Consider the following 27,056-nt stretch of genomic DNA (forward strand, 5'->3'; position numbering starts at 1 on the left):
GAAAGGTTAAGAAGCAATTACAGGAGTAATCAACTACAGAGCTGGTATTTTAACACAGATCTTGGTGGTTTGCTGGGCTCTGGTGCTTTGCTAGTTCTCACGGTTTCAAGGCGGTCCCTCACTCCGAAAGTTAACTGAAAGAAATCTCTATTGAGCTCAGGCTCTGGTGGAGGAGTTTATATTCCAACGGGGGAAAGATGACTCATATAAAAGGGATACATAATACATCATCCCCCTGCCTTTAGGAGAGCCAGGTCTGTGGGTAATTTCACAAGAAGAAAATTCCACGCTTCCCTTTATTTCTTGGGCTGTGGGACAGGTACACATTACATTGGATCCCACCTGTGTGATACTACCTGTGACCACGAGGGGGCACCTAATTGCCTTTTCCTTGAAAGAGTCAGGGTGACCCTGAGGAGTGACGCTGGGAGTGGGAAGAAGAAACCTACACGTAGCGGAGACACGTGTGTGCGTGTGTGTATGTGTAAGAGGGCGGAGGGAGAGGGGCGCGTAGGCGTGCGTGCATATTATGTAAGGGGGTAGGATTCCCTTCACCACCCGGAAAAGCAAAAGCCAAATGTGGAGGGGTATCGGATCTCTATGCGCTTAGAGGAGGAATTGGGTTTTAAGGCCCACCAAGAGTGGATTTCTTTTAACCAGAAAATCAGGTGTTTACATAGCATTTTCATTTTCCCGAATTCCCAGGGGAGCCAAAGAAACCCTAATTAATCAATTACTATCACTTGCAGGTCTTTTTCCTTGCAAATGCTCCGCTGAGTCACTCTCAGCCTGAAAAACCGCCCTCGGGCCTGGAGGCGTGAATGCCGGACTGGAGAGGGGCCTCCCACATCCCACCCGGGGAATCTGGGAGGTGGGGTGTGTGAAGGGGCGCCCGGGGAGCGCAGGAGTTTAAGTCCCAAAGCCGAAGATCCGGGTTAACCTGAGTTCCCAGCTCTGGGAAGGTTGAACTTGAACTCTGGGGAGGGCTCAGGCCAATGGGTTGGGCTGCGGGGAGGGAGGAGTTAATAGCTCCAGCCTTGGGGGCGGGATCGCTGTGGGAGCTCGGTCACAACAACCGAGGGGTCCCTTCCAGAAAGGGTTAAGAGGGCGGGCGCCCCGGGAAGCCACGTGCCGATGCGCGTCTTCATTGGTCCCACCAGAGTTGTTTGTGTGCGATGATTGGAGGGGGCCGGAACGGGGGAAAGTGATTGGCTGAGGGAACGTAGGTCGCTAAAGCTGTGTTGGAGGGGGAGGGGAAGAAGGAGCTGGCTAGGTGGCTGGCCCGGGCGTCGGGAGCGGGAGCCAGAGCTGAGCAGAGCTGGGCCCCGGAACGGGGCCGCCGCCAACGCTGCCACTGCTGACACCGTCGCCACTGCCACCGCCGCCATGCGTTGGGTTCGGGCGCTACTAAAGAACGCGTCCCTGGCCGGGGCGCCCAAGTATATCGAGCACTTCAGCAAGTTTTCGCCGTCCCCACTGTCCATGAAGCAGTTTCTGGACTTTGGTGCGTAGAGGGGCGGGGAGGGGGCACAGGGGCTGCAGGCTGGGCAGAGGCCATGGGGAGACAGGCGAGGGCTACTGGCTGGCATGGATTAATGAGAGTCAAGGGGACTCCAGGCTGGTAAGGGTTAATGGGAGCCTCAAATGGGACTCCAGAATGGAAAGGGTTAATAAAGAGTCAAAGGGGTGCTTCATCCTGGAAAGGGTTAATAGGGAATAAGAGAGCTCCCAATTGGAAAGGATTAATGAATAGTTAAGGGTTCAGGCTGAGAAGGGTTAATGTAGAGTCAAGGGGGCTCCAGGTTGGCAAGAGTTAATGGAGAACCAATGGGACTCCAGGCTAGGAAGGGTTAATGGGGAGGAAAGGAGATAAACACAAAAACAGATATACGCAGAAAGACAGACATAAAGATAAATAGAGAGAAACAGGGAGAAGGCTGTGAAAGGTTAAAGAAGAGAAGAGTTGGACTCTGGTCTGGGAGGAGTTAATAGAAAGGCTGGACCGAGAAAGGGCTCAGGGCTTGAGTCTGAGAAGGGTAAATTGGGAAGCAGCCAGGGAAATAGGGTTCCAAATAGAAAGGTTTAAGGAGGAGACTAGAAGAGGAAAGGGACCAGAGGAAGAAGGTTTATTGGTGAAGAGCCCCAGATTAGGGGTAGTTTGTGGGGAAATTTAGAGAAAGTAAAAGCAAGTTTTCATAAGAGTTAAATGAGGATTCTGTGAATAAGGAGCTAGGAAGAAAAGAGTTAAAGAAAAGGAGACCAGGACTTGGGAAGAGTTGGAGGTGAGGGGTGATGGTAGCAGGCCAGATTGCTGGAGGAAGGGTTTTTAAGCTGTAAAGGAATTTTTCAGGGAGAATGAAGTGGGAGGGTGGGGTAGGGTGGGGTAGGCACAGATTCTGAGTTGGAGAAAGAGTGGGGGGTAGATCCAGATATTAAAGGATTGTTTGTTAGGTAAGGGTATCCCCACATATGGTATCCAAGGTTAGGGTGGGATAGGAAACAAGGAGGAAGAAATTAGAGGAAAGATAGGGAAAAGGAACCAGGCATAACAGGTAGATAGAGCTGGGGAGGGGTGGTGGCCAGCTCTGGGGAGAGTCAACAACAAGGCTTCTGATACAGAAGTGGGATCCTGTGCAGACCATGATAGGAACATGACAAGGATTAGAAATAAGGAGATCTATAGACCTGTGGATAGGAGAGAAAAGACTGCTGGCAGATGAGACCTGTCATGGGGATGGGGGTGGGGGGTGGGTAGGTGAAGGGAGGTCTCTCAGTAGCAAGTAGAAGGAAGGTATTAGGGGCTAAGCGGGGTAATGAATTGCATAGCCCACTCCCCTACCCCCATAGCTCTCAAAGGCTGCCCAACTAAACAAGGACATTTGAAGATCAAAGCTGCTCTGGGCTCCCAAGCTGTTTTTGTGAGGCAATGGACTATAACTAAGGACAGAAGCACCCTTAGCTTCTTTGAGTGGGTGGGTGAGAATGGGGATAGAGGAGGGGAAAGGAAACCTCCTCTAGGTCTCCCACTCATCTTGTAGACCAGGATCACCTTGTCCTGGTCCCCATGATGGTTGGTGGACCATTAGAAATTATACTAGCAGGGTACATGAAATGAGTATTGTGTGTACCTGGGTCTCTCCCTTGGACACTTCTTTGGTGACAGCTTGGGGGTGGGGAGGGAGGTCTCCTAGATCCCTGTAGGGTTGAAGAGATAGTGCCTGGCTCTGATTACAGTCTGCATCACTGCAAAGGGGAGGGGAAGGGGTGGAGAAAGAGGAGGAAGAGGACCGAGGACAGGATTTGGCAAGGATCAAGAGTGACTATGACAGCTAGACACCTGCTCTTAGCTCTTGATTCTTTTTTGCCACTCCTTTATTTTTTCCTGGTTTGGGTTTTGAGCTACCTTCAGAATTCCTTTGCCTACCCCTCATTAGTTCATTCCTCACCAGAGCTCTCTAAGCTTAAGGGATGAGCTGGGGACAGAGAGGGCAGGGAGGATGGGACCCCATTTCCTTCTCAGATAGGCCTTAAGGCAGGTGATTACTGTGCATCTGACCTCAGTGGGGAAGACAGCTAAAGCCAAAAGTGACAAATATTAGCTCCACTCCCACAGAAATACTAGCAAGATAAGCCAGATAGTGTCATTGTAAAGCAGAAAAAGCCCTCACTGGCTTAGCAGTCAGAAGATCTAGATCCAAACCTTACCTCTGAAACCTAAACCTGTGTGACATGTACAAATCTTAACACCCTTGTACAACACTTAACACTCTTGGGTCTCAGTTTCCTCATCTGTAACATGATGGAGGTAAACTTTAGAAGGTCTCTGAGGGCCTGTCCAGCTCCAAACCTACAATTCCGTTTCCCTCCTCCAATTTTTCCCTGCCCCATCTCAGTTTCTCTTGTTCAGAAAAGCCAGTATTCTACCCTGGAGACTTGCTGAAGCTTGAGAATCACAAGCTTTCCCTTTTTGGAACAAAGCCCTGGTATTGAGACCTGTTGCACTTCCCTATTTCATTCCCTGCTATCCAAATTACTAGCTCCTGAGGGGGAAAAAAAAAGGAGAACCTTGTTTATTGAGGCCTGGGGTGCCTAGGTTGAGGTCGGGGGATAGAGGTAACTATGCAGTTGCTGTAGGGTAGGGATAGATGGGTGGAGATCAGGCAGGACAGGCAAGAACACCACTAGATTGGGAGGCAAAAGACCAAGATTCTAATCTAGACATTGCCACTAGCAGTGGGAATTGAGGGAAGTCTGTTCTGTTCTGGATTCTTCTCCATAAAATAAGGAGGTTGAGCTCTAAGGATCCTTCCATCTCTGACCATCAGTCTGTATCCAAACAATTTATTAAGCATCTCCTATTTGCCAGGCATTGTGATACAGAAAAGCAAGGAGCAGTCCCTGCCCTCAAGGAGGTAGCATTCTCTCTGGGTGAACAATTTGTGCCTATGGGACTCCAGGCAGAACGAATTCAAGCTCATTTCAGGATGAGGTACTGAGTCTGAGCTGATCAGTCCTGGCCTCTTGGAGAAGGCAGACCTGGAGCTCAGCTTCCTTGTGACAGTTCCTCTCCTTCCTCCCATCAGGTTCTAGCAATGCATGTGAAAAAACTTCCTTCACCTTCCTGAGGCAGGAGCTGCCCGTGCGTTTGGCCAATATAATGAAGGAGATCAATTTGCTTCCAGACCGGGTACTAGGAACTCCCTCAGTGCAGCTGGTTCAGAGTTGGTAAGACCCAACTTCCCTCCCGGTCCTTCTCCTCAAAACACTCTCACTCTCTCTTTGTCTCTCTCTGGCTCTCTCTCTTTCCTTTCTCTGTCCCTTCCTTCCTTATCCACACTAATGGGATTCAAATTCATTTTGTTTCTTTAAACCAGTGGTTCCCAAACTTTTTTGGCCTACCTCCCCCTTTGCAGAAAAAATATTACTTAGCCCCTTGGAAATTGATTTTTTAAAAATTTTAATAGCAATTAATAGGAAAGATAAATGCACCTGTGGCCATCACTGCCATCCTGGATCGCTACAGCAACCACCAGGGGGCGGTGACACCCACTTTGGGAATCACTGCTTTAAACCTTTACCTCCATCTTAGAATCAGTACTATGGATTAATTCCAAGGCAGTAAGGACTAGGCGATAGGAGTGTCTTGCTCAGGGTCACATAGCTAGGAAGTGTCTGAGGCCAGATTTGAACCCATGACTCCCCCCACCTCACCCATCTCTAGGCCTGGCTCTCTAACCATGGAGCTACCCAGCTGCTCCAAGATCTTCTAGCAGCTCTGAGAGGAATGGGAATAAATGAGGCTCTAAGAGGATAAAATACCTATCTATAGATCACACGGGGCAAACAAGGTCATTCCAGGTGGGGCAGATCAAGAAGATCTGACTTCAAATCTGGTCTCAGACACTTATCTGTGTGACCCTGGGTATGTCACTTTATTCTTTATGCCTCGGTTTCCTCATCTATAAAATGAGTTAGAGAAACTGTTCCAGTATCTTTGCCAAGCAAACCCCAGATGAGGTCACTAAGAGCTGGACACAACTGAAGTGACTCAACAACAACAACAACAAAACCCTCTTTGATGTGAAAACCCAGGCTCTGTAGGAGAAATCATTTCTTTCTCCCAAGTCAGGCTGGTATTGGTACCAACTGGCCAGCCTTAGAGGACTCGAGTACTCAGACAGATTTGATGAAAAGCAACAAGGCCAACTTATTAACAGGATGTTCTGATCTAAACCTTGGGTCAAAAGACCTGGCACCCAGGCCAGCTGCTGTCAGCCTGGGAGAAAAAGCATTAGATAGGAAGTCACGGGTCTGGTATTGCTCTGTATTTTATAAGTCATTTCCTTGTCCCCTGCCTCAATTTCCCCATCTGTAAAAACAAGTAGGTTGATACTAAGTGCCCTTCTAATGCTAGAACTTCAATCCTCTAATTAACTCAACTACGTGATATTAGACAAGGAGATTCCACTCCCGGGCTGTGATTTCCTCATCTTTAAATGAGATGGATAGATTGAATGGGCTCTGAAGGCTCTCTCCATTTCTGATATTCTGAGGTTCTGGCTGTTATTTCTGGTTCTGCTTGGGACGAAATAACTGATGCCAATTTTACGTTCGTTCTCTCATTCAGTTTGTTTTTTTTTCAAGGTGAATTAGCTATCATTTTCAGTGCAAAGATTCCCTTTTGGGGGGACCCCTCCAGTAATCCTTCTTTTTCCTTAACAAATCAAAGTATCAGACAAAGGAGGATAGTGAAAAGAGCCCTGGATTTGGGAACCCAAGTACTCAGATTCAGATCCAGGCCCTGCTCCCCAAGTGACTTTGGTCAAATCTTTTCCTCTCTGCACCTGACAAGTGATATCCATAAACCTTTTTTTAAAATTTAATTTATATTTATATATAATTTATTTTAATATTTTCTATATAATTATATATTTGCATAATTTTATATATTTAGATTTGTTTAGGTTTAGATATATTTCTATAAATTTAATTATATAATGTGTAATTTATATATAATTTGTAATTAATACATTATTTATTAAATTTTAAGCCCTTATCTTCTGTCTTAGAATCAATACTAAATATCTGCTCTGAAGCAGAAGAGCAGTAAGGGCAAGGTAGTTAGGGTTAAGTGATTTACTTAAGGTCACACAGCTAGGAAGTGTCTAAGGCCAGATTTGAACCAAGGATTTTCCATTTCTAGGCACTGAGCCACCTACCTACCCCTACAACCTTCTATTAAACTTTCAGCTTAAGTGTGCTAAATGCTGCACAGATATTAACTGTTTTATCAACATAGCAACCCTAGGAGGTAGGTGCTGTTATGATCCCCATTTTACAGATGAGCAAACTGAGGCAGACAGGAGGTTAAGTGACTTGCCTAAGGTCCCACAACTAGTAAGGGTCTGAGGACAGATTTGAGCTCAAGTCTTCCTGACCTCAAGTCCAGCACTCTATCCAGTGTACCACCTAATTGCTTCCAACTTCTATATCTAAGACCCTTGATCAATCCATACCTAAAATTATTTGACCAGGCAACACTTTGGCTCTGGAAATACATTAATTGAATACATGAATGTTGGTCCCTAAAGTCTAGTATTAGGAAATGATTCCTAGGAGGGAAGAAGACAAAAAGCAAAAATAAAGAAGATAAAAAAAATAAAGAAGCAAAATAAAGGGAATTAAGCCCATCTTAACTTCAGAATAAGTTTGATCAATGCCTTTTGTTTTTATATCACAGTCATTTTCAGGTATTATATTTCCCCGACTCCCTGCCCATACATCCCTATCACCCCTACCTTTTAAGAAAGAAAAAGCAGTAAAATAAACTGAGCCCACATCTATCTGCCAGCCACCATCTCCCTACTGACAGGAGAGACTTGCTTTCTCAGCTCCTCTCAGGGACCAAGATTGGACATTACTTGAGTATTCCTAAGTCTATATTTATGCCCCGAATGGACCCATATAAAAAGTAATTTTGTGCATACACAATTTCCCATTTAAAATATTTTTTGAACTGGAGCTGTTTTGATTCGGATCTGTTCAGTCATTCCCCACTAGTATGGGGAATTTAAGGTGTAGAAATGCTCTTCACCATTCTGTAACTTATAGTCTGTCAGAGTTAACTGAAGCACCAAGAGCTCACAGACAGGATGTGTCAGAGGCAGGAACTGAAACCAGGTCATTCAGGGCTGACTGTCCATCTACTATATCATATTTTTGTAGTTAATTATTTTCAGCCATGCCTTACTCTTCATGACCTTGTCTGGGGTTTTCTCAGCAGAGATGCTAGAGTAATCTGCCCATCATTTCCTTCTCCAGCTTATTTTATAGATGAGGAAACTGAGGTCAACAAGGTAAAATGACTTGCCCAGAGTCACCCAGCTAGTAAGTGTCTGAGGCCAGATCTGAACTCAGGTCTTCCTGACTCCATACCTGGGATTCTATCCACCTCACCACCCAGCTGCCCACTATTGCTCTCATTTCATATCCTACAGGGAAAAATAATGGCTCCTGTGCACATTTTCTCACAGAACCCCTGCTCAATATGGAGCAAGACCCAGACTTGGGAAAAACTGACTTAAACAAACAGGGAATTAATCTGGACAATTAGAAATGCATGTTATTCATTGTTTGTTTTTTCCTGCTGCTAGTCCTTCATGAAGGGGGCTGACCAGAATGAGTGAGGTGCCCAGGAGGGACTGGGCAGAGAGCAGAATATCCAGAAGGGAGCCAGAATTACCATATGCCAGATTTAGGGCAGGTCCAGGAAGGATTTTCTGAGTGTTAGGAAGATATGCCTGGGGAATTGTCTCTGTAGGGACTTTTGAGAACTATAGGCAGGCTTGAGATCGCAGAGGCAAGGGCATGTCACGGTGAGCTGGCCTGGGGATAATGAGCTTGGCTTTTTCCTTGCTTACTAGGGATAGAGCTTGGTTACCCAGAACGGCTTCCCCCCATGCCTGTACTTCATCTTATAGGGAAAAGGTTGGTCGGATGTCAGATCTTGCTTCCTAGACCTCAAAGCTCAGGATTTGGTATCTTTTACCTCTATGGGACATGTAGGGAATAAATGCCCAGGAGGGTTGTTGAGGGTTAGAAAGAAGGCAGGAGATGATGCCATCTGTTCCTGTCCATCTTCCTCCTCCCCCTTCTGTCCAACTGACTGATCATGCCTTATCTCCTACTGGCTTGTTGGCTCTAGAACAAGACCTGCTCTGACTGACCTCCTCCCTGGACATTGTGTTCTGGAGAGAGTGAAGAGCTCAACTGAATATAACTCCTGCTACCCTTAAGCTATGTGGATATTCCAGTAACTGAAAATTATTATGTGCTTATTATTGGTGGCTAGGGAATTTGATTTAGCTCAGGTTACCAGCATCCCAGTGTGAGATATATATATATATATATCTATATATATATATATAGTTCCAGGAGCATTGAATTTGTCCATAGATTGGATTTATGTACTGTCCCAGGTACTTACTAGCTGTGTTACCTTGGATAAATCACTTAACCTTTAAATCTGCTTTCCTTCCTAGAGTATAAAATAGGGATAACAATGTACTCATTTGTTTCCTCCTTCTCCGAGGGTTATTGTGAAGAAAAAACTGTGGAGTCTTTGATGTGCTATAGAAAAATGAACCAGTTGTATCTCTTTGCTTGTTTCATCCCCAAATCTTCTTGTCATGGTGTAGTGAGGGCACTGACTTCTAAAAGGTATATCAGTGGAGAATAACATTTGACAAATTGGAAAGGTTCTGTATGTGGACCAACCTTCTTTCTTTCTTTCTTTCTTTCTTTCTTTCTTTCTTTCTTTCTTTCTTTCTTTCTTTCTTTCTTTCTTTCTTTCTTTCTTTCTTTCTTTCTTTCTTTCTTTCTTTCTTTCTTTCTTTCTTTCTTTCTTTCTTTCTTTCTTTCTTTCTTTCTTTCTTTCTTTCTTTCTTTCTTTCTTTCTTTCTTTCTTTCTTTCTTTCTTTCTTTCTTTCTTTCTTTCTTTCTTTCTTTCTTTCTTTCTTTCTTTCTTTCTTTCTTTCTTTCTTTCTTTCTTTCTTTCTTTCTTTCTTTCTTTCTTTCTTTCTTTCTTTCTTTCTTTCTTTCTTTCTTTCTTTCTTTCTTTCTTTCTTTCTTTCTTTCTTTCTTTCTTTCTTTCTTTCTTTCTTTCTTTCTTTCTTTCTTTCTTTCTTTCTTTCTTTCTTTCTTTCTTTCTTTCTTTCTTTCTTTCTTTCTTTCTTTCTTTCTTTCTTTCTTTCTTTCTTTCTTTCTTTCTTTCTTTCTTTCTTTCTTTCTTTCTTTCTTTCTTTCNCTTTCTTTCTTCATTCTTTCTTTCCTTCCTTCTCTCTCTTTTTTCTCTCTCTGTTTGTTCATTCATTTGTTCCTTCCTCCTTTCCTTCTTTCTCTCTTTCCTTCTTTCTCTTTCTTTCTCTCTCGCTCTCTCTCCATTCCTTCCTTACTTCCATCCTTCCTTTCTTTTCTCTCTTTCTCCTTCCTTTCTTTTCTCTCTCTTCTTCCTTCCTTTCTTTTTTTATAAAACCCTTACTTTCTATCTTAGAATTGACACTAAGTATCTGTTATAAGGCAGAAGAGTGGTAAGGACTAAGTAGTAATAGTTCAGTGACTTGCCCAGGGTACACAGCTAGGAAGTATCTGAGGCCAGATTTGAACCCAGGGCCTCCCATTTCCAGGCTTTACTGTCTATCCATTGAGTGCATGGGCTTTTCTACAGACTGTCTGTCTTCCAAAGATCACCCCAACAAAGTATGGGGAAGCCCATCATTAGAGGGTTGCTAACTCAGCTCCTTAAACCTTCTCCTCTGGTGATCTTTTCAGTGGAAAGAATACTCATATCAGTAAATCTGAGCTCTTAAAGTATTGACATCTAATCCCTTAGAGCAAGGTAGGTGTGAGAATGAGCTTAAGCAGCATAGGAGAGCCTGAAGTTAGGCCATAGAAGGCATTTCATCAACAAGGTTGATTTAGCTTGGCTTTGATTCAGTAATAATAATCATACCTCACATTTATATAGCACTATTTTAATTGTTTTGCTGTTCAGTTATTTTTCAGCTGTGTGTAACTTTTCATGACCCCATTTGGAGTTTTCTTGCTAAAGATATTGGTGTGGGCTGCCATTTTCTTTTCCAGCTAATTTTATAGATGAGGAACTGAGGCAAACAAAGTTAAGTGATTTGCCCAGGCTTATACAACTAGTAAGTGTCTGAAGCCAGATTTTAACTTGGGAAGATGAGTTTTCCCAGCTCCAAGCCTGGAAATCTATCCTCTATGCCAACTAGTTGCCATTCTGTCACTTTATAGTTAATAAAAAAAATTTTTTTTACACAACACTCCTATGAGGAGTAATGAGATAACCATCTCCAGAACCTTGGAGGAGGGTCTATAGAAGAAGAGACCCACATCACAGGAGGGAAAAGAATGAAAGCTGTAACAGGAAGAAGTAGGGTTAGAAAGAAGGAAGGACTTCTTGACAGGAAGGGCTATCAGAAAGATTGTGGCATCTCCCCAGAAAGCGCTTTTATGAAATATGTAAGCTCCACTTCCGGCTGAGATGATTTAGTTGGGAGTGGTCTAAGTAGAGGTCAGGAATAAATAAAGCAGCCTTGTAAGGTACCTGTCAGCCAAAGAAACTGTTAAGTCAGGGGCTAAAACTTCTAAGTAAATAGTGCTGAAAGAGTAAGTAAATAAGGTGCTAAAGAAATGTATGGTCACATTTATAGCATTTGGTACCTAATTCTCAGGATCATTCTTAGCCAGAGCTAATAATTATGGCTGCTAACATAAAGATAGGGAAGGAGGAAGGAGATGGAGTGGGGAGGGGAGAGAGACAGACAGAGAGTCAGAGACAGAGACAGGAATGGAGGGAGGGAGAGAGAAAAGAGAGAAGGGGAGGGAGGGACAGGGAGAGACAAAGAGAGAGGGGGAGGGAAGGAGGGATAAAGAGAGAGAGACAGTGAGGGAGGGACAAGGAGGGAGGGAGAGAGAAAGAGAGAAGGGGAGGGAGGGAGAAAGAAAGAGAGAGGGAAGGGAGAAAGAGAAAGAGAGGGGGGAGGGAGGGAAAGAGAGAGGGAGGAAGAAAGAGGGAGGGAGAGAGAATGCTTTAAGGTGTACAAAACAAATTCTATGCATTTTCTATGCTCAGTGTATAGAATATAACAGTGACACTATGGATAAATCAGGGAATCAGTTTGATTTGGCTCAAGCTTAAGGAATGTTGAGGCCCCTCATCAAACAGCCCCTCCAAGCCCAGTAGTAATCATATGACCCAGCTCTTGTATGTGTGTATGTGTGTATCTATCTACAGATACAAATCTACAAATTCTTCTGCAGCTTATTCATAAAGAGCTGTGGTCAGGGAAAGGGGATGGACTCAGAGGGTGAGATGTTGGGTGACTTGCTTATTATGGTCCTAGAGGCTGGAGTTGATTGTAGTTCTGCCCTCCCCACCCTCCTCCCTCCCTCCCTCCCTGGATATATGTCTGTGTATGTAGATATAGCTATATAATGTATATCATATATAGACTATGTATTTTATATATATATATATGTGTGACACACAAATATCCATGTGTGTGTATATGTACTTGTTTACTCGTATTCAAACTATTATCACCTTTTCTTTCCCTTTCTGCCCCATCTATACATGCTCACATATACATACACACAGTAAAGCAATGAGGCAAAGTGGATGTGAATATAAATATATTTGAGAGGGAATAAAATATACATGGTATTCATGTGCGGATAGAGTTTTATTTATAAATATACACACATGTGTATTATATATTTTTCAGTTAGTACACATTAAGTGCCTACTATGTGCCAAACACTTTGCTAAGTGCTGAGAATATAAATATGAGAAGGAACATGTGCATGTATATATATATATATATATATGTATATATGTATATGTCTACAAATGGTGATAAAGATGTGTGTGTGTGTATCTGGGGTGGAGGTCCTGCTAGGCAGTGCAGTACATAGAATGCTAGGCTTGGATCCAATCCTGAATTCAAATTCAGCCTCACACACTTACTAGCTGGGTGACCCTGAGCAAGTCACTTAACCCTGCTGGCTTCAGTTTTCTCATCTTTAAAATGAGTGGGAAAAGGAAATGGCAAATGACTGGTAACTTTATCAAGAAAACCCCAAATAGGGTCATGAAGATTCAAACATGACTGAAGTGACCAAACAATATCAACATCACATACATATGTGTGTGTGCACATGTGTGTGTGCTGGGATAGAATGGGGGTTACAGAACTGGAGTCTGGAGCCAGTGTTGCAAAGGGAAGTGGCTTACCTGGGCACTGTGTCTCTCAGCAGGCACAGTTGTCGCATAGTTAACTAGTTCAGCTGTTTTCAGTCGTACCCAAGACACTGAGGCAAACAGAGTGAAGTGCCTTGCCCAGGGTCAGATAGCTAGTAAGTGTCTGAGGCCAGATTTGAACTCGGGTCCTCCTGACTCCAGGCCCAGTGCTCTGCACCAATCTCAGATGCCCATTGTACCCAGCCTTTGCCTCACTAAAATTTTTCAGCCAGCCCTGTGGATTGGGAACCTTTTGCTGTAGGATCGCATTTCCTTTATTATAGTTGGTCAGTAGGAAAATAGAAATAATATAGAAGTAGAATAACTTTATAATTTACCTATATGGTATGGTTGAATATAAAGTAGGAGAATACTTGTAATCTCATAGAATAAGGAGGATTTTGTCTATAGAAAAGAAAAGGGTTATGGAATAAAACCAACTGCTTGTGAGTCATTCCCTTGGCCCTGACAGATTCCTTACATTCATTGGGAGGAGGGTGAGATTGAAACTATTATCACCTTTTCTTTCACTTTCTGCCTTCTTCCTGGGTTTCCAGCTTAGCGAGTGCATTACTGAGTAGAGATATGATTTGTTGTTTGTTCAGTCATTTCAGTCATGTCCGACTCTTTGTGGCCCCATTTGGGATTTTCTTGGCAAAGATATATCGTTTGACATTTCCTTCTCCAGCTCATTTGACTGAGGGGGAAATTGAGATGAACGTGGTTAAGTGTCTTGCCCAGAATCACCCAGCTGGTAAGTGTCTGAGGCTGGTTTTGAACCCAGAAAGATGAGTCTTTCTGACTTCAGACCCAGCATTCTATCCACTGAGGCTAGAGCTATACTTGCTGCCTTTGAGGAGCCCCTAACCTGTTGGAAAAGGCACAGTCTGTGCCCTCAGGCAGCCCCTAGTCTGATGGAAAAGATAACTTCTTTTATAGATGAGAAGATACTAGATTGAGAATTAGAAGAGATTGTAGAGGTTCTTATTCAATCTCTTCATATTATAGGGCCAGAAAGGCTATGTGAACTGTTTGTCATTAAGGGGGAGAGCTGGGATTCCAGCCCAGGTCCCCTAACGATAAGTCCAACACCATGCTCAGGGAGCACCCTCTTCCCCTTCCCCTTGTCTGATAAGGGAAACACAGTCTTTGTTCTTAGTGGGCTGATGGTTAATGGAGACACAACTCCTTTCCTTGCACAGCTTACAATACTATTTCCATATGGTTTTTGCTCACACTTCAGGGAAGCATCCTTTTCCAATTCCAGTCAGTCCATCCAGCCATCTCCTTATATTCAGCCACATTCCCAGCAGATACACCTACTCAAAGTAACACAGAAACATCCCTCTGTTCACCATGCTCACCAGCCCCCTCATCCTCCTGGTAAGAAATTGGCCATGAGGAACCCATCCTCTGAGATATACCAAGATCTTTACAGTGTACCTAAGGGCTCTGGCACAACTGATTGGAAAACAGCAATTTAACAACTTAAAGAGAGAGAATGAAGACTTGGAAGCATTGGGGTGAGGGAGAGCAATCATGTAGAGGTGATCCTGGGTCACCTGCGGAGGAGGTGACTGACCAGTTTTTCTATTGTTTGTTTTTTTTTAAGGCCTGGGCAGAGGTTTTGAGATTAAAAAGACATGTTGAGTTAGGGGATTGAGATGACTTGTGCATTGATCCCAAGAATGACTGTTCTGTTAGAGATGTTCAGGTCAGAGAATCACAGAATTTCAGAGTTGGAAGAGGGATATCAGCAGCCACCTGGCCTCACCTCTGCCAGAAATAAATCTCAGTTCTTAATGATAAATGGTCATCCAATCTGCTTAAGAATTTTTTGGGTTAAGGAAACACATTTTTTATATTTTTTATCAACTACATGAAAAAACTATTTTTAATCTTCGTTTTTTAAAAGTTTGAACCAAATTCTCACCCTTCCTTCCTCTTTCCCTTCTGCCCTCCCTGAGATGGCAAGTCATCTGATATAGACTTTACATGTGTAATAGTTTAAAACATTATTAGTCCATTTGTAAAAAACAAAAAAAAAAGAAAAGTAAATAAATTAAGTGAAATGCATGTCTTGCTTTGTTCCCATCAATTCTTTCTCTGGAGACAGAGGACATTTTTCATCATGAGGATTTTCTTCGATTGCTGTGTTGCTAGGAATAGCTAAGCCATTCATAAGTGTTTAATCACATAATATTGCTGTTACTGTGTAAATTGTTCTCCTGGTTCTGCTCACTTTACTTTGCATCAATTCATGTAGGTCTTTCCAGGCTTTTCTTAAATCATCTTTCTTGTTATTTCTTATGCTTAAAAGATTTCTAATGAAGGGAGCCCACCACTCCCTGAGGCAGCCTGTTCCACTTTTGGACACACTTTAATTATTAGGAAAATTTTCCCAGGCACCAAGTTTATCTACCCATTTTTCCTGGTTCTACCCTTTGAGACCAAACAAAACACACCTAATCTTTTTTCATATGACAGTCCTTTAGATCCTCGAAGACAGTCATTGTGCTTCAATCTGACTCTTCTTCAAGCTAGACATCTCCAATCCCTCCAACTGATCCTCCTATGACAGGAGATCAGGTCATTAGATCTGAGTTCTAATCCTGGCTTTGCCACTAACCTACTTCAGATCAGCTGTACTATCTCACTTTCCTTCTCTTTCAGACTAAATAGTCTCTTAGGCTCTCTCACTCTGACATTTTCTTTTTTTATTCTGCAAAGCAGCAAATTGAGGACCATGGAGAATCTCAAACTATGCTTTAATCAGTTGCCCCAACCATAAGTCTAGAGCAATGGTCGGCAGCCTTTTTGGCCATAAGAGCCATAAACACCTGCGGAAGGAGGAGGATAGAGGTGGAAGGCGCTGGAATATGGGATGAGGGCTGAAGGGCCCCCTGGGGCACATCCTGGGGCTCTGCCCGGACTGGCCGGTCAGGAGGTGGAGCCAGATATGGCTCGAGAGCCACATGTTGCCGACCCCTGGTCTAGAGTAAGGACAAGGAAACCACAGAGCTGTTCCTAGCAGATTGAAAGGCCCTTAGCCAGATTTCTGGGAATAGCACTTGAGTGCTATTGGCAAGCAGAGCAAAAAAAACACCTTTCCCTCACAGATTTCTCCCCTTTTTTCCTTCTTGCAGTGGGGGAGAAAAGGGACTGAAGCTCACTTGTCCTGACTCAAAAGCCTGGCACATACTTTCTGTCCTGACTTAAGTATTGCCATCTCCCTGAGCACACTTCCCCCAAAAGCTACCTGACCTGTCAGTAAAGGGAAAGAGGGGATGGTCACATCACTTTTGTGTCATTCATTTCGATCGTGTCTGACACTTTGTTTTCTTGGCAAAGATACTGGAGTGGTTTGTCATTTCCTTCTCTAGCTTATTTGATACATGGGGAAATTGAGGCAAACAGGGCGAAGCAACTTGCTCAGTGTCACACAGCTGGTAAGTGTCTGAGGCCAGGTTTGAACTAATGAAGATGAGTCTTCCTGATTCTAAACCTAGTGCTCTATCCACTGTGACACCTAGCTGTCCCCTTTCCATCCCTTTTATAGCTCAGGTTGCCTTTCTAAATAGTCATTCTTAAAACAGTCAACTTTGCCCCATTTCCATGTACATGTGACCTGATGTTCTATCTCCCTGGGATAGTGAAGCCACCAAGAAGAGTCTGTGAAAGCTGATAGAGCTGTCTTTCCCTGAGCTAGACAAAGCCCCAGCTGTCTGCCCCTCCTCCTAGCATTTGGATTCTGATTCCACCTACAGGCCCCTTGAAATAAACCTCCCCCTTTGCACAGCTTCTTGCCCTCTGCCTCAATTCATCCTGCCTTCTCCCCTGCAAACAATTCATCCCCGAAGAGATTCATCTTCAGGACTTCATGGCTCAGACCCCATACATGTTTACACCCCCTTCTCTGTTAATTATTTTCTCAGCCAGACTCTTTAGAGAGGGGGACCAAGACTCCTTAACCCTGCCCGGCCCCAAACCTGTAAACCTGGGCCTTCCCTTTCTCTCATCGTGACCACACTCCCTTAAAGGAGGGCTTCCAGGGATATAAAGAAAAGTACCTCTAAAGCCTTTGGGGATAAATTGGGGGCTTATTGGTAACCAAATAACCTGCCACCCAGCAGGTCCCAGTTAGTCTGGCATATCCAAACTGCCCATTGCCTAACATTCATTCTTTTTCTTTTCTTCCTTCTTTCTTCCTTTCTTTTCCTTCTTCCTTCCTCCCTTCTTTCCTTTCTTTGTCTTTTTCTCTTTCTTTCCTTCTTTTCTTTCTTTTTCTTTTCCTTTCTTCCTTTCTTTGTCTTTTTCTCTCTTTCCTTCCTTTCTTCCTTATTTCCTTCCTTCCTTCCTTCCTTTCTTCCTTCCTTCCTTCTTTCCTACCTTCCTTTCCCTTTACCTTCTATCTTGGAATTAATACTGTGTATTGCTTCCAAGGCAAAAGAGTAGTAAAATGGCTTGGCAATGAGGGTTAAGTGAATTGCCCAGGATCACACATTTAGGAAGTGTTTGAGGGCACTTTTGAATCCAGGACCTGCCATTTCTAGACCTGGTTCTCAATCCACTGAACTACCTAAACTGCCCCCAGCCTGGCATTATTTGAGCAGCTCCTTGTAATCTGTGCTTCAGTGAAACTGGATGCTCACTGTTCCATCTCTACCATGTATTTGCCAAACTCTCAGCCATTATTCATGCTATTTTCTCTACCTAGAATGCTCTCTTCCCCTTCCTTCTTCCATTTCCCCACTCCCATTGAAATCCAACCTATCCTTTAAAGCTCAGCTTAGATTCCACCTCTTCTATGAAGCTGTTTGTTCCATTCAGTCAATAATGACCTTTTCCCCTCCTGGCCTTCATGTAACACTTGGCTCCTCTTTCATGCATTTTTCATGTATTACTTTGTGTAGCAGTTGTTTCTTTAAGTGTCAGATCTCTTTACTGGACCTTAAGCTCCATGAGGAGAGTCTTATTTCAGAATGTATCCTTCAGGGTTCTTAACTTCAAGCTCTACATACAGCAGGTGATTAATAAATGTGTTGAATTGCAATGGGGGGTCATCTCCCCATCTTATAACCCCTTTCTAAAAATGTCTGTTCCTGTAACTCTGTTCTAACAAGATAGGAGAGGGTGTGTGTTTGTGTTTGTTTTAAGGAGGGCCTCTCTAGATCTTGGATTCAAATTATCTCTACTACTACTTATTTTTTAAATAAAGGAATTTATTTACAAGTACCTCCCCATCTTCCTTCCCTCCCCTCATCATAGAAAGCATCATCCAGCAAACAGATATGTATATATAAAATTTCTTTCATGATTTCATTTTCCAGGTCATTCTCTGGAGGTGACATTCACCAGTTATTCTTCAAATATTAATTCTATAGCTGTGTATAATGTTCTTCTGATTCCCTTCATTTCACTGTTCATTATCCGATGTAGTTCTTTCAAGTTTTTTTAGTCTTCTCATTGTTTCTTATGGCACAGTAGTATTCCATCACAATCATATACCACAGTTTGTTTAGCCATTCCCCTATACCACAGTTTGTTTAGCCATTCCCCAATTGTTGGGCATCTTCTTGATTTCCAGTTCTTTGCCACCAAAGAGAGCTGCTATAAAATATTTTGGAACATAGAGGTTCTTTTCCTGATCTCCTTGGGAAACAGACCCAGCAAACGAGTGTACAGTTTTATAACTCTCTGAATGTAATTCCAAATTGCTCTCCAGAATAGTTGGATCAGTTTACCACTCCACTAACCATGTTTTAGTGTCCCCATTTTTTCACATCCGCTCCAACATTTGTCATTTAGTCCTCTTTGTCATTTTAGTCAATCTGATGAGTATGAGATTAGAGGATGTTTCAGGGCATGAGAAAGAAGCAATTAGAAGCCACTTCTGATGGGCTACTGAGCTGGAGGGAGGCAGGGAGTCAGAGGTGATAGTGGGGGTCTTTCTTGAGTTGGACTTCTATTAAACAAAATTTAATTTAACAAGTATTTCCTGACAACTCAATGAATATTTATTAAGTGCCTACTATGTTCAAGGAAGACACTTTGATGGTAGATGCTGGGAACAGAGTGACAAAATGATAATAGTTCTTTCACTTCAGAGATTTGTATTCAAGTGGGGGAAATACTAACTATACACTGATGTATAAACATGAAATATGTTGTTCACTTGTTTTTCAGTTGTTTCTAAGTCTTTGGACCCTATTTGAGGTGTCCCTGGCAAGGATCCCAGACTAGTTTGGCATTCCCTTCTCCAGTTCATTTGACAGATGAGGAAACTGAGGCTAAGAGAGTAGAATGATTTACCCAGGATCCCACAGGTTTTAAATATCTTTGGCCCGATTGATCTCAGGAAGATGGGTCTTCTTGACTCTGGGTCTGGCACTCTATTCACTGTACAACCTAGCTGCCTCACAAAGTACATGGAAAGTAATTTCAAAAGATTTAGAAATGGGACATCTAGGAGGCTCAATGAATAAAGAGCCAAGCCTAGAGATGGGAAGTCTTTGAATTCAAATGTGATCTCAGATACATCCAGACACTTCCTAGCTATGTGATCCTGGGGAAGTCACTTAATCCCAGTTGCCTAGCCCTTACCTCTCTTCTACCTTTGAACCAATACTTAGTATTGATTCAAAGATGGAAGATAAGGGTTAAAAAAAAAGATTTAGAAGCAGTAGGCTATGTGATGTAGTGGATAGAGTACTGGGCTTAGAATGAGAAAGACTCATCTTCCTGAGTTCAAATCTGATACTTACTAGCTATGAGACCCTGGGCAAGTCACTTTATCCTGTTGGCCTCAATTTCCTCATTTGGAAAATAATCTGGAGAAGGAAATGGCAAACCTGTCCAGTATCTTTGCCAAGAATGAAGTCATGAAGGGTTGGACACTACTCACACCATTGAACAACAATAGCAAAAGCAACTGAGTGGTGAGGAGTTGGAGAGAGAGATCAGGAAGGAGCTGGGGTAGGAACTGAGCTCTACTTTGAAGGAAATTAGGGATTCTGTGAGGCAAAGGTGAAGAGGGAATGCATTCCAGATGTGGAAGATCAGCTGGTCAACAGCCTAGTATGGGCAAATGAATCTTATATAGTACAGAACACTTGGCAGGTAGTTTGAAATCAAGAACATAAAGGAACATAACATGTAATAAAATCAGAAACCTAAATAATAACCAGATTGCAAAGGCCTTTAAATGTCAGGCTGATGTGAACTGGAACGACCTCCAGGAACTGATGCAGAGTGAAAGGAGCAGATCCAGGAGAACATTGTACACAGAGACTGATACACTGTGGTAAAATTGAATGTAATGGACTTCTCTACCAGCAGCAATGCAAGAATCCAGAGCAAGGCTGAGGGACTTGAAAGAAAAATAGCCACATTCAGAAGAAGAACTGTGAGAGGAGAAACACAGAAGAATAACAACTGCTTGAACACATGGGCTGATGGGGATATTATTGGGGATGTAGACACTAAACGATAACTCTAGTCCAACTATCAATAATATGGAATTAGGTCTTAATCAATGATACAAGTAAAACCCAGTGGAATTGTGCATCGGCTAAGGGGGGTTAGGAGGGTTTGGGGAAAGGGAAAGAACATGAAATATGTAACTATGGGAAAATATTCAAAATAAAAAAAATTTAAATGATCTTGGGATAACTTAACCATGTAGAGGATTTTAGTTCAAATCTGGCCTCAAACACTTCCTAGCTGTGTGACTCTGAGTAAATCACTTAACCCTGATTGCCTAGCCTTTGCCACTCTTCTGTCTTAGAATTGATACTAAGACAGAAGGTAAGAGTTTAAAAAAATAAACAAACCTTACTGTGGAGTCAGGATGATTTAAGGTGAACACTCACACACACATATCCTGCCCCCCCCCCACACAGATAGACATACACAAAAATGACAGTTTGATAAATATCACACAACAAATTCAAATTGATGGTACAACAGAGTTGGGATCTCTGAGCACAAGGGAACATAGGGTAATGGACTGATCAGAGTAATTCATCTGGAAAGGTTTCCTTCAAGGTTAAGTTTTCGAGTAAGTAGAAAGGTGGATCTGGTCAGACAGAGAAAGCTGGGCCAAACACATTCCAGTTCTTTCTTCATTTCTCTCCCCTCCCAACTCTGCCCCCAGGTATGTCCAAAGTCTTCTGGACATCATGGAGTTCCTGGACAAAGACCCCGAGGACCATCGCACTCTGGGACAGTAAGTGATTGAGATCTCTTTGTGGATAAGCGCAGTTGGGTCACTCATTAACTATGCCACTGGACCAAGTGCCCTCCAGGTCCAGAGAGCTCTTTGCTCATCTCTAAGGAAAGGAAATAGTTCCTCCTTGTAATGGCTTCCAGTGTGCCAATGGATGTCACAGTCCCTATTCTTCCTGAACTTTTTGTTTAGAAAGATTAGATACAAACAGAAGCAAAGGCAAATTCCATCGATACAGAGCTGTGACCCTCAGTGTTAGGGGGGTTTGTTCCAGGGGAACTGAGCTCATTGGTGCTGGGAGCCAGGGAAGAATATGAGGGTATTCAGATTTGGGGAGAGGAGAGCATCCCAGACCTCAAAGCCTGAAGGTCTGAAAAGAGTGAAGCGACTGGAATGAAAGCAAAAGCATTTTAAGCACTTGTTATGTGCAGAGTGCTGGGGCTGCCAATAGAAAAGGAAGAGAGTCTGTCTTCTCAAAGGGCTCATATTCTAATGCAATTTCAGCTGTAAGTTTGACGGAAAGACCTCATGGTTCTTCGGGTATGGTGGCAAAGTAGAAGGCAATGCATCCTCTTCAATGGCAGGGTTGAAGAAGAGACAGGAGGCCTCAGTGATGAAGATCTCTGGGTGGGGGCATGGATAGTGGTTTGGGGGAGAGAAAAACAACTCCTCTCACCCCTTCCTAGGTTCACGGATGCCTTGGTCACGATCCGTAACCGGCACAATGATGTGGTGCCCACCATGGCCCAGGGCGTGCTGGAGTACAAGGAGGCCTATGGTGATGACCCTGTCTCCAACCAGAACATCCAGTACTTCCTGGACAGATTCTATCTCAGCCGGATCTCCATCCGAATGCTCATCAACCAGCATAGTGAGAACTGAGGAGAGCAAGAGGAAGGGGAGGACTGAGAGACAGGAGGGAACCGCATAGCCAGAGGGATGAGAGGAGCTGAGGTGGGGGGGTCAGAGGACCCAGGGGAGACTGGGCTGGGTGTCAGATGAGAGGAATCAGAAACAGAGCCAGGAAGAGGGTCTGAGAGGGGAGAGGAGCTGGCCAGAACCCAATGAGATAACAGACATCTCTCTCCTCCCCCAGCACTGATCTTTGATGGCAGCACGAATCCTGCCCACCCCAAACACATTGGCAGCATCGATCCCAACTGTGATGTCTCCGAGGTGGTGAAAGGTGTGTGTGTATGTGTGGGGAAGTGAGTGTGCTTTATGGGGAGGTTTCTGGCTCCTTCCCCTCTTTCAGGCCCTCAGGAACCAGTAGCAATCCCATCATTCCTCTTGCAATAAAAAATAAGTATATTTCTACCCTTCTGGGGTATATAACAAGTATAGTATTTAATAGTTGTTATATAATAAGTATATATTATAGATTAGCTTATTATATCTTGACTAATTACATTAATATACTTATTATAGGTGACATAATAAATATATTATATCTGGGGTACGTAATAAGTATATCACTACCCCTCTGGAGGTAGAGAGTAGAGAACTTCATGCCTCTTAAGCAAGAGACTTGAAGGAAAATACCAGCCAAGGGTGGCAACTGTTGGCACTACCCAGTTGGCAAAGAAAGACTTTCACCTGAGCTCCCCAGGTTGGAGGAAACAATATTAGATGCTTTCCTAAGACTGGTTGTGTGTGTGTTTGTGTATGTTGGAACTCCTCCTTTCTTTCAGATGCCTATGATATGGCCAAACTCCTATGTGACAAATATTATATGGCCTCTCCCAGCTTGGAGATTCAAGAGATCAATGGTAAGCTTGGCATGGAGCAGGTCTCAGAAAGTTCTCTGGGGAGTGGAAGGACAGAACAGGTCAAGAAAAAAGCTCTGGAGATGAGAAGAGGGAAGAGGGATTAGAGTGGGGCACTGATGGTGGTGATCTCAACAATTCCCTGACTTTTGAATTCTGCCTCACTCCAGCCTCCAACTCCAAACAGCCCATCCATATGGTCTACGTCCCTTCCCACCTGTACCACATGCTCTTTGAACTCTTTAAGGTGAGGAAGCTTTTTGAGGGCAGGACAGGGTGGCCTGGGGAGAGAAGGTTGTCTGCTAAAGGGGAAATATCTGGGGAAGAGAAGAGACTAACTGAGCCCTCTAACATTCCTCTCTTCCCAGAATGCCATGAGGGCAACTGTGGAAAGCCATGAATCCAGCCTCACACTCCCACCCATCAAGGTGATGGTGGCCTTGGGTGAGGAAGATCTGTCTATCAAAGTAGGTGACTTTGGACTCTGGCAGTTGGGAGCAGTCCGGCTTGGAGTTGGGAGGGAGAGAAGTGTTGGGATGGAGGAAGGATGGGAAGTTCCAAAAATGCTAAGGATTAGCTATGAGGCGTACCTTGGGACTAGAACTCCCTCTCATGAAGTCCCATGATTTGAGGTTATTTCTTCTGTCCCCCAAGATTCTTCCTTCATCCCTTAAAGAACTGGGCTTAGGGTGTATAATGTGGGGAGGAAGGATTGAGGGAGGAAGAGTGATTGGGAGATAAGAATATTTGGAGAGGTTGAGAATTGGAGTGGGTGAGGTTAAGGTGTTCTCCCTTGGGTAAGGGGGTGGTGCAGCTAACATGTCCTGTTCCACTTAGATGAGTGACCGGGGCGGGGGCGTTCCTTTGCGAAAGATCGAGAGGCTCTTCAGCTACATGTACTCAACAGCTCCCACCCCTCAGCCGGGCACTGGGGGGACCCCTTTGGTGAGGACTCTACAACCCATGCACCCTCTTCCCTACCTTCTCAATGCCTTCCCCATTCCCCACTTCCCAGACGCATGCATGGGCTTCTCTCCCTTTGTATCCCTTCCCTCTTGGTCTTTCTGCCTCTGCCTCTTTATAGCAAGTTTTGACTCACCTCAGCCAAACTCACTCATCCATCTAGACGTCTAGGTCATTGTCCTTCCTCTTCTTTTGCTCTCACTCTTTGCATTTCCCTACAAGATTCCTCTTTCTACAGTTTCTCCCTCTGTTCCCAGATCTTCCTTCCCTGGAATAACTAAGAACCCCATTTCCTGCAGGCTGGTTTTGGCTATGGGCTCCCCATATCCCGCCTCTATGCCAAGTACTTCCAGGGTGACCTGCAGCTCTTCTCCATGGAGGGCTTTGGAACTGATGCAGTCATCTACCTAAAGGTGAGCGATTCTCTTGCCCATTCCTCCTGCTTCCTCGATGACATGGTGTTGAAATGGAACAAAGAGGACCTCGCCTTACCCCTGACTATCTTACCAACTGAGACTGTGACTAGGCCACTGTCTTATGAAGAGGGGGAGCTGTTCACTTCCCCCAGAACACTAGAGCAGGGCCTCCAGATGGACATCTGAACTTCGGGTCTCAGAAGCCCAAGTAGTAGTAATGTAGAAGTGTAGTGTAGAAGGATTTGACAGGAGCTGACCTAGTGTATGTTTTAACTCCTAGCATCCTCTGTACCCAGTTTCCTGCTGCTCCCTTCTCTGCTGAACAATGGGGCCAAACGAGGACTCAGTGTCTTGCCCTATCCTCCTCCCCCTTATGCCCAGCTCTGGGGATCTCTAAGGGGATTCCCAGGGCTGGTTTGTTGAGACCTAGGTACCCCATCCATCCAGGGAAGGCCTGAGTTAGTGCTGATTGGCAGAGGACCAGAGATTGCCAGAGAGCCTGGAGGAAGGAGAGCAGGGGCATTAGATATGGCCTCTGCAACTCCTACTGCCACCCCTGGCCCAAGATCAGTTCCTCTGCCTGTGGTGTTTTGGACAGACACTGCCTGCCTGGGGGATGAGCTGATGGTCCAGAATAGCCCTAGTTTCCAGTAATAATTATTCATGATTCTATAATGCTTCTGGCTGCTCTTGGGTAGTAGAGCTCTGGGGACTGGCCTTCTATGACCTGGGGCCCTCTCCCACAAGAGTGCGCTGGTGGTACTAACACCCACCCTCCCCTACAGGCCCTGTCTACAGATTCTGTGGAGCGACTGCCCGTCTACAACAAGTCAGCGTGGCGTCACTACCAGACCATCCAGGAGGCAGGCGACTGGTGTGTGCCCAGCACAGAGCCCAAGAACACGTCCACCTACCGAGTCAGCTAGACAGACTGCCAGTGGAGGAGGCCCTGGGAGGGTCCCCGTTGCTGGCAAGTCCCTTCTTGGCCCTGTAGTGAGGACTATGAGGACAGATGGATCTCTTTAGGGACTGCTCACCCTGGTGACCTTCCCCCTGTCTGCCACCCAAGGGGCCAGGGGGGATGTTGCCCTGATGACCTGTCTCTGTTTCCATGGAAACTATGATGATGCCCTTTACAACACTGGTCCCCAGGTGCCAATTTCCGTTTCCTTACAGTCCCCTGAGGAGGCTCTTCCCTTTGGACCTTCTCCTCTACCTCCACCATCTCAAGTTGGGGGGGAGCAGGGCAGAGTTCTCCCTGATTATCTGACTTTCTGTGGCAACTGCAGTGATGCCCTCACTACAGTGGCCCCTAGGTGCCAATATTTGTCTCCATAGAAACCCCTGTGGAGACCCCTAGGGTGGTCTGTCTGGTGACTTTTCCCCCTACCCCCACTCCCCCACGGGAAGAGTCTCCTCCATGACTTGTCTGTTTCCTTGGCAACTGGGATGATCCCTTCACTACGGTGGCCTCTGGGTGCCCATCTGTCACTGTGGAGAACCCTTGGGATGGTGTCCATAGTGACCTTCCTCCTGCCCTGCCACCATCCCAATGGAAGGGAAAGTGGGGATTCTCCCTGATGACCTATCTCTTTCCTTGGCAATGGCAGTAATGGCCTCACCACAGTGGCCCCCAAGTGCCAGTCTGTCTTCATAGAGTCCCTGGGGGAGACCCCTGGGATGATCTCCCTGATGAACAATCTCCTTGGTGTCCTCCTGGGTTGGGGAGTCTCTAGAACCGCTCCAGAAGGGCATTCCAATGGCAATGGACTGGCGGTAACCTCCACCCCATCAAGGTGGAATCTGTCATTTAGCCTGGGGGAGGGGGTGAGGAGGGGCCACCTATCCACCCCCTCTGGGTCTTCCATCTGGATCCTTCAGCTTGCCTTCTCCTTGTCCTTCAAGCCATCACTCCCCTGGAGTCAGGCTCTTATCAGTGTTATGAAAGAACTGAGTGAGGTTCGGGGCAAAAAGAAGAGAGGACACCAGCAACTAATGGTGGATCAAGGAGGCTCTGGCCCCTATTCTGTTCACTCTGCTAATGGGCTTATCACGCTTCCAACTTCCATTCTGGGGCTTATGAAAAGGGGAATGTGAGTGGATGGGGGATATCTCCTCCCAGAGATATTGGGGCAAGTGTTGGTCTAATCATTAGACTCTAATGGAAAAACTCTATTTAGAGGAGACTAAAGACAACCCAAGGGTAAGCTTTCCCACAGTTCACCAGACCCTCTGCCTAAGCAGTATTTTCCCCTCCCTCCTTGGCTAGGCTCTCTATCACATGCACCCCATCCTGCCTGCAGCAGCTGCAGTCTCTTGGATTCCCTTCTTCATTCCTGCCTCTTTCTCCCTGAAAAAAACAAACACCCTTGTGCTTGGTGTGGCTTGCTCCCCCTAAGCTGTATGTAGATATGTAGTTTTGTATCCCTAGGATGGCCTTCCCCTCTCTCACCATTGTCCAGCACACGAGGGGTTACGTTGTGTGTTCCTCCTGGCAACACCTGGTAAAAAGGAGATTGAATGAGATTCCCAGTTTGGCTGCTTACTATTGGTGGTGGGGAGGCAGTGAAGAGGGATGGACCTGGACCAGCTCCTCCCGCTTACATCTCGCAATATCCTACAACAGACACAAACCCTTTAATGTACAGAATATGTCACATCCCAACCCTGAAAGACACACAAGCTGTCCTTCCAGGGCCAGTATCTTGGTTGTGCCCATCACTCTCACAATACCATTAGCCTAGGGGGCAGCTGGGTGGCTCAGTGGATTGAGAGCCAGGCCTAGAGATGGGAAGTCCCGGGTTCAAATATGGCCTCAGACACTTCCCAGCTGTGTGACCCTGGGCAAGTCACTTGACCCCCAC

The 27,056-nt window shown here is 44.8% G+C and overlaps 1 protein-coding gene across 3 annotated transcripts; it reads left to right on the forward strand.

The window, feature by feature from the left end:
- The first annotated feature begins 1,261 nt into the window (after window positions 1-1,261).
- PDK2 (pyruvate dehydrogenase kinase 2) lies at window positions 1,262-26,718 on the forward strand. 3 transcript variants are annotated; one of them, XM_044676612.1, is made up of 11 exons: window positions 1,262-1,504; window positions 4,584-4,725; window positions 20,976-21,047; window positions 21,734-21,918; window positions 22,144-22,233; window positions 22,739-22,836; window positions 23,001-23,060; window positions 23,182-23,280; window positions 23,651-23,758; window positions 24,076-24,189; window positions 24,978-26,718. In XM_044676612.1, exons 1-11 carry the CDS (start codon window positions 1,387-1,389, stop codon window positions 25,116-25,118), a joined length of 1,227 nt encoding a protein of 408 aa, XP_044532547.1. In that variant the 5' UTR covers window positions 1,262-1,386; the 3' UTR covers window positions 25,119-26,718. The 3 variants fall into 3 exon arrangements, with proteins under 3 accessions (XP_044532547.1, XP_044532546.1, XP_044532548.1); XM_044676611.1 differs by having other exon boundaries at window positions 1,264-1,504; window positions 22,739-22,816; window positions 22,984-23,060; XM_044676613.1 differs by lacking the exon at window positions 1,262-1,504 and adding an exon at window positions 1,535-2,282 and having other exon boundaries at window positions 22,739-22,816; window positions 22,984-23,060.
- Window positions 26,719-27,056: the final 338 nt, after the last annotated feature.

Source organism: Gracilinanus agilis, chromosome 4 (assembly GCF_016433145.1).
Source record: "Gracilinanus agilis isolate LMUSP501 chromosome 4, AgileGrace, whole genome shotgun sequence".
Classification (NCBI taxonomy): Eukaryota; Metazoa; Chordata; class Mammalia; order Didelphimorphia; family Didelphidae; genus Gracilinanus; species Gracilinanus agilis.

Coding starts and splice junctions, on each gene's coding strand:
- PDK2 (XM_044676612.1), top strand. CDS start 1,387: ATGCGTTGGGTTCGGGCGCTACTAAAGAACGCGTCCCTGGCCGGGGCG. Junction 23,759..24,075: donor GCACTGGGGGGACCCCTTTG/GTGAGGACTCTA, acceptor CATTTCCTGCAG/GCTGGTTTTGGCTATGGGCT. Junction 24,190..24,977: donor ATGCAGTCATCTACCTAAAG/GTGAGCGATTCT, acceptor CCTCCCCTACAG/GCCCTGTCTACAGATTCTGT.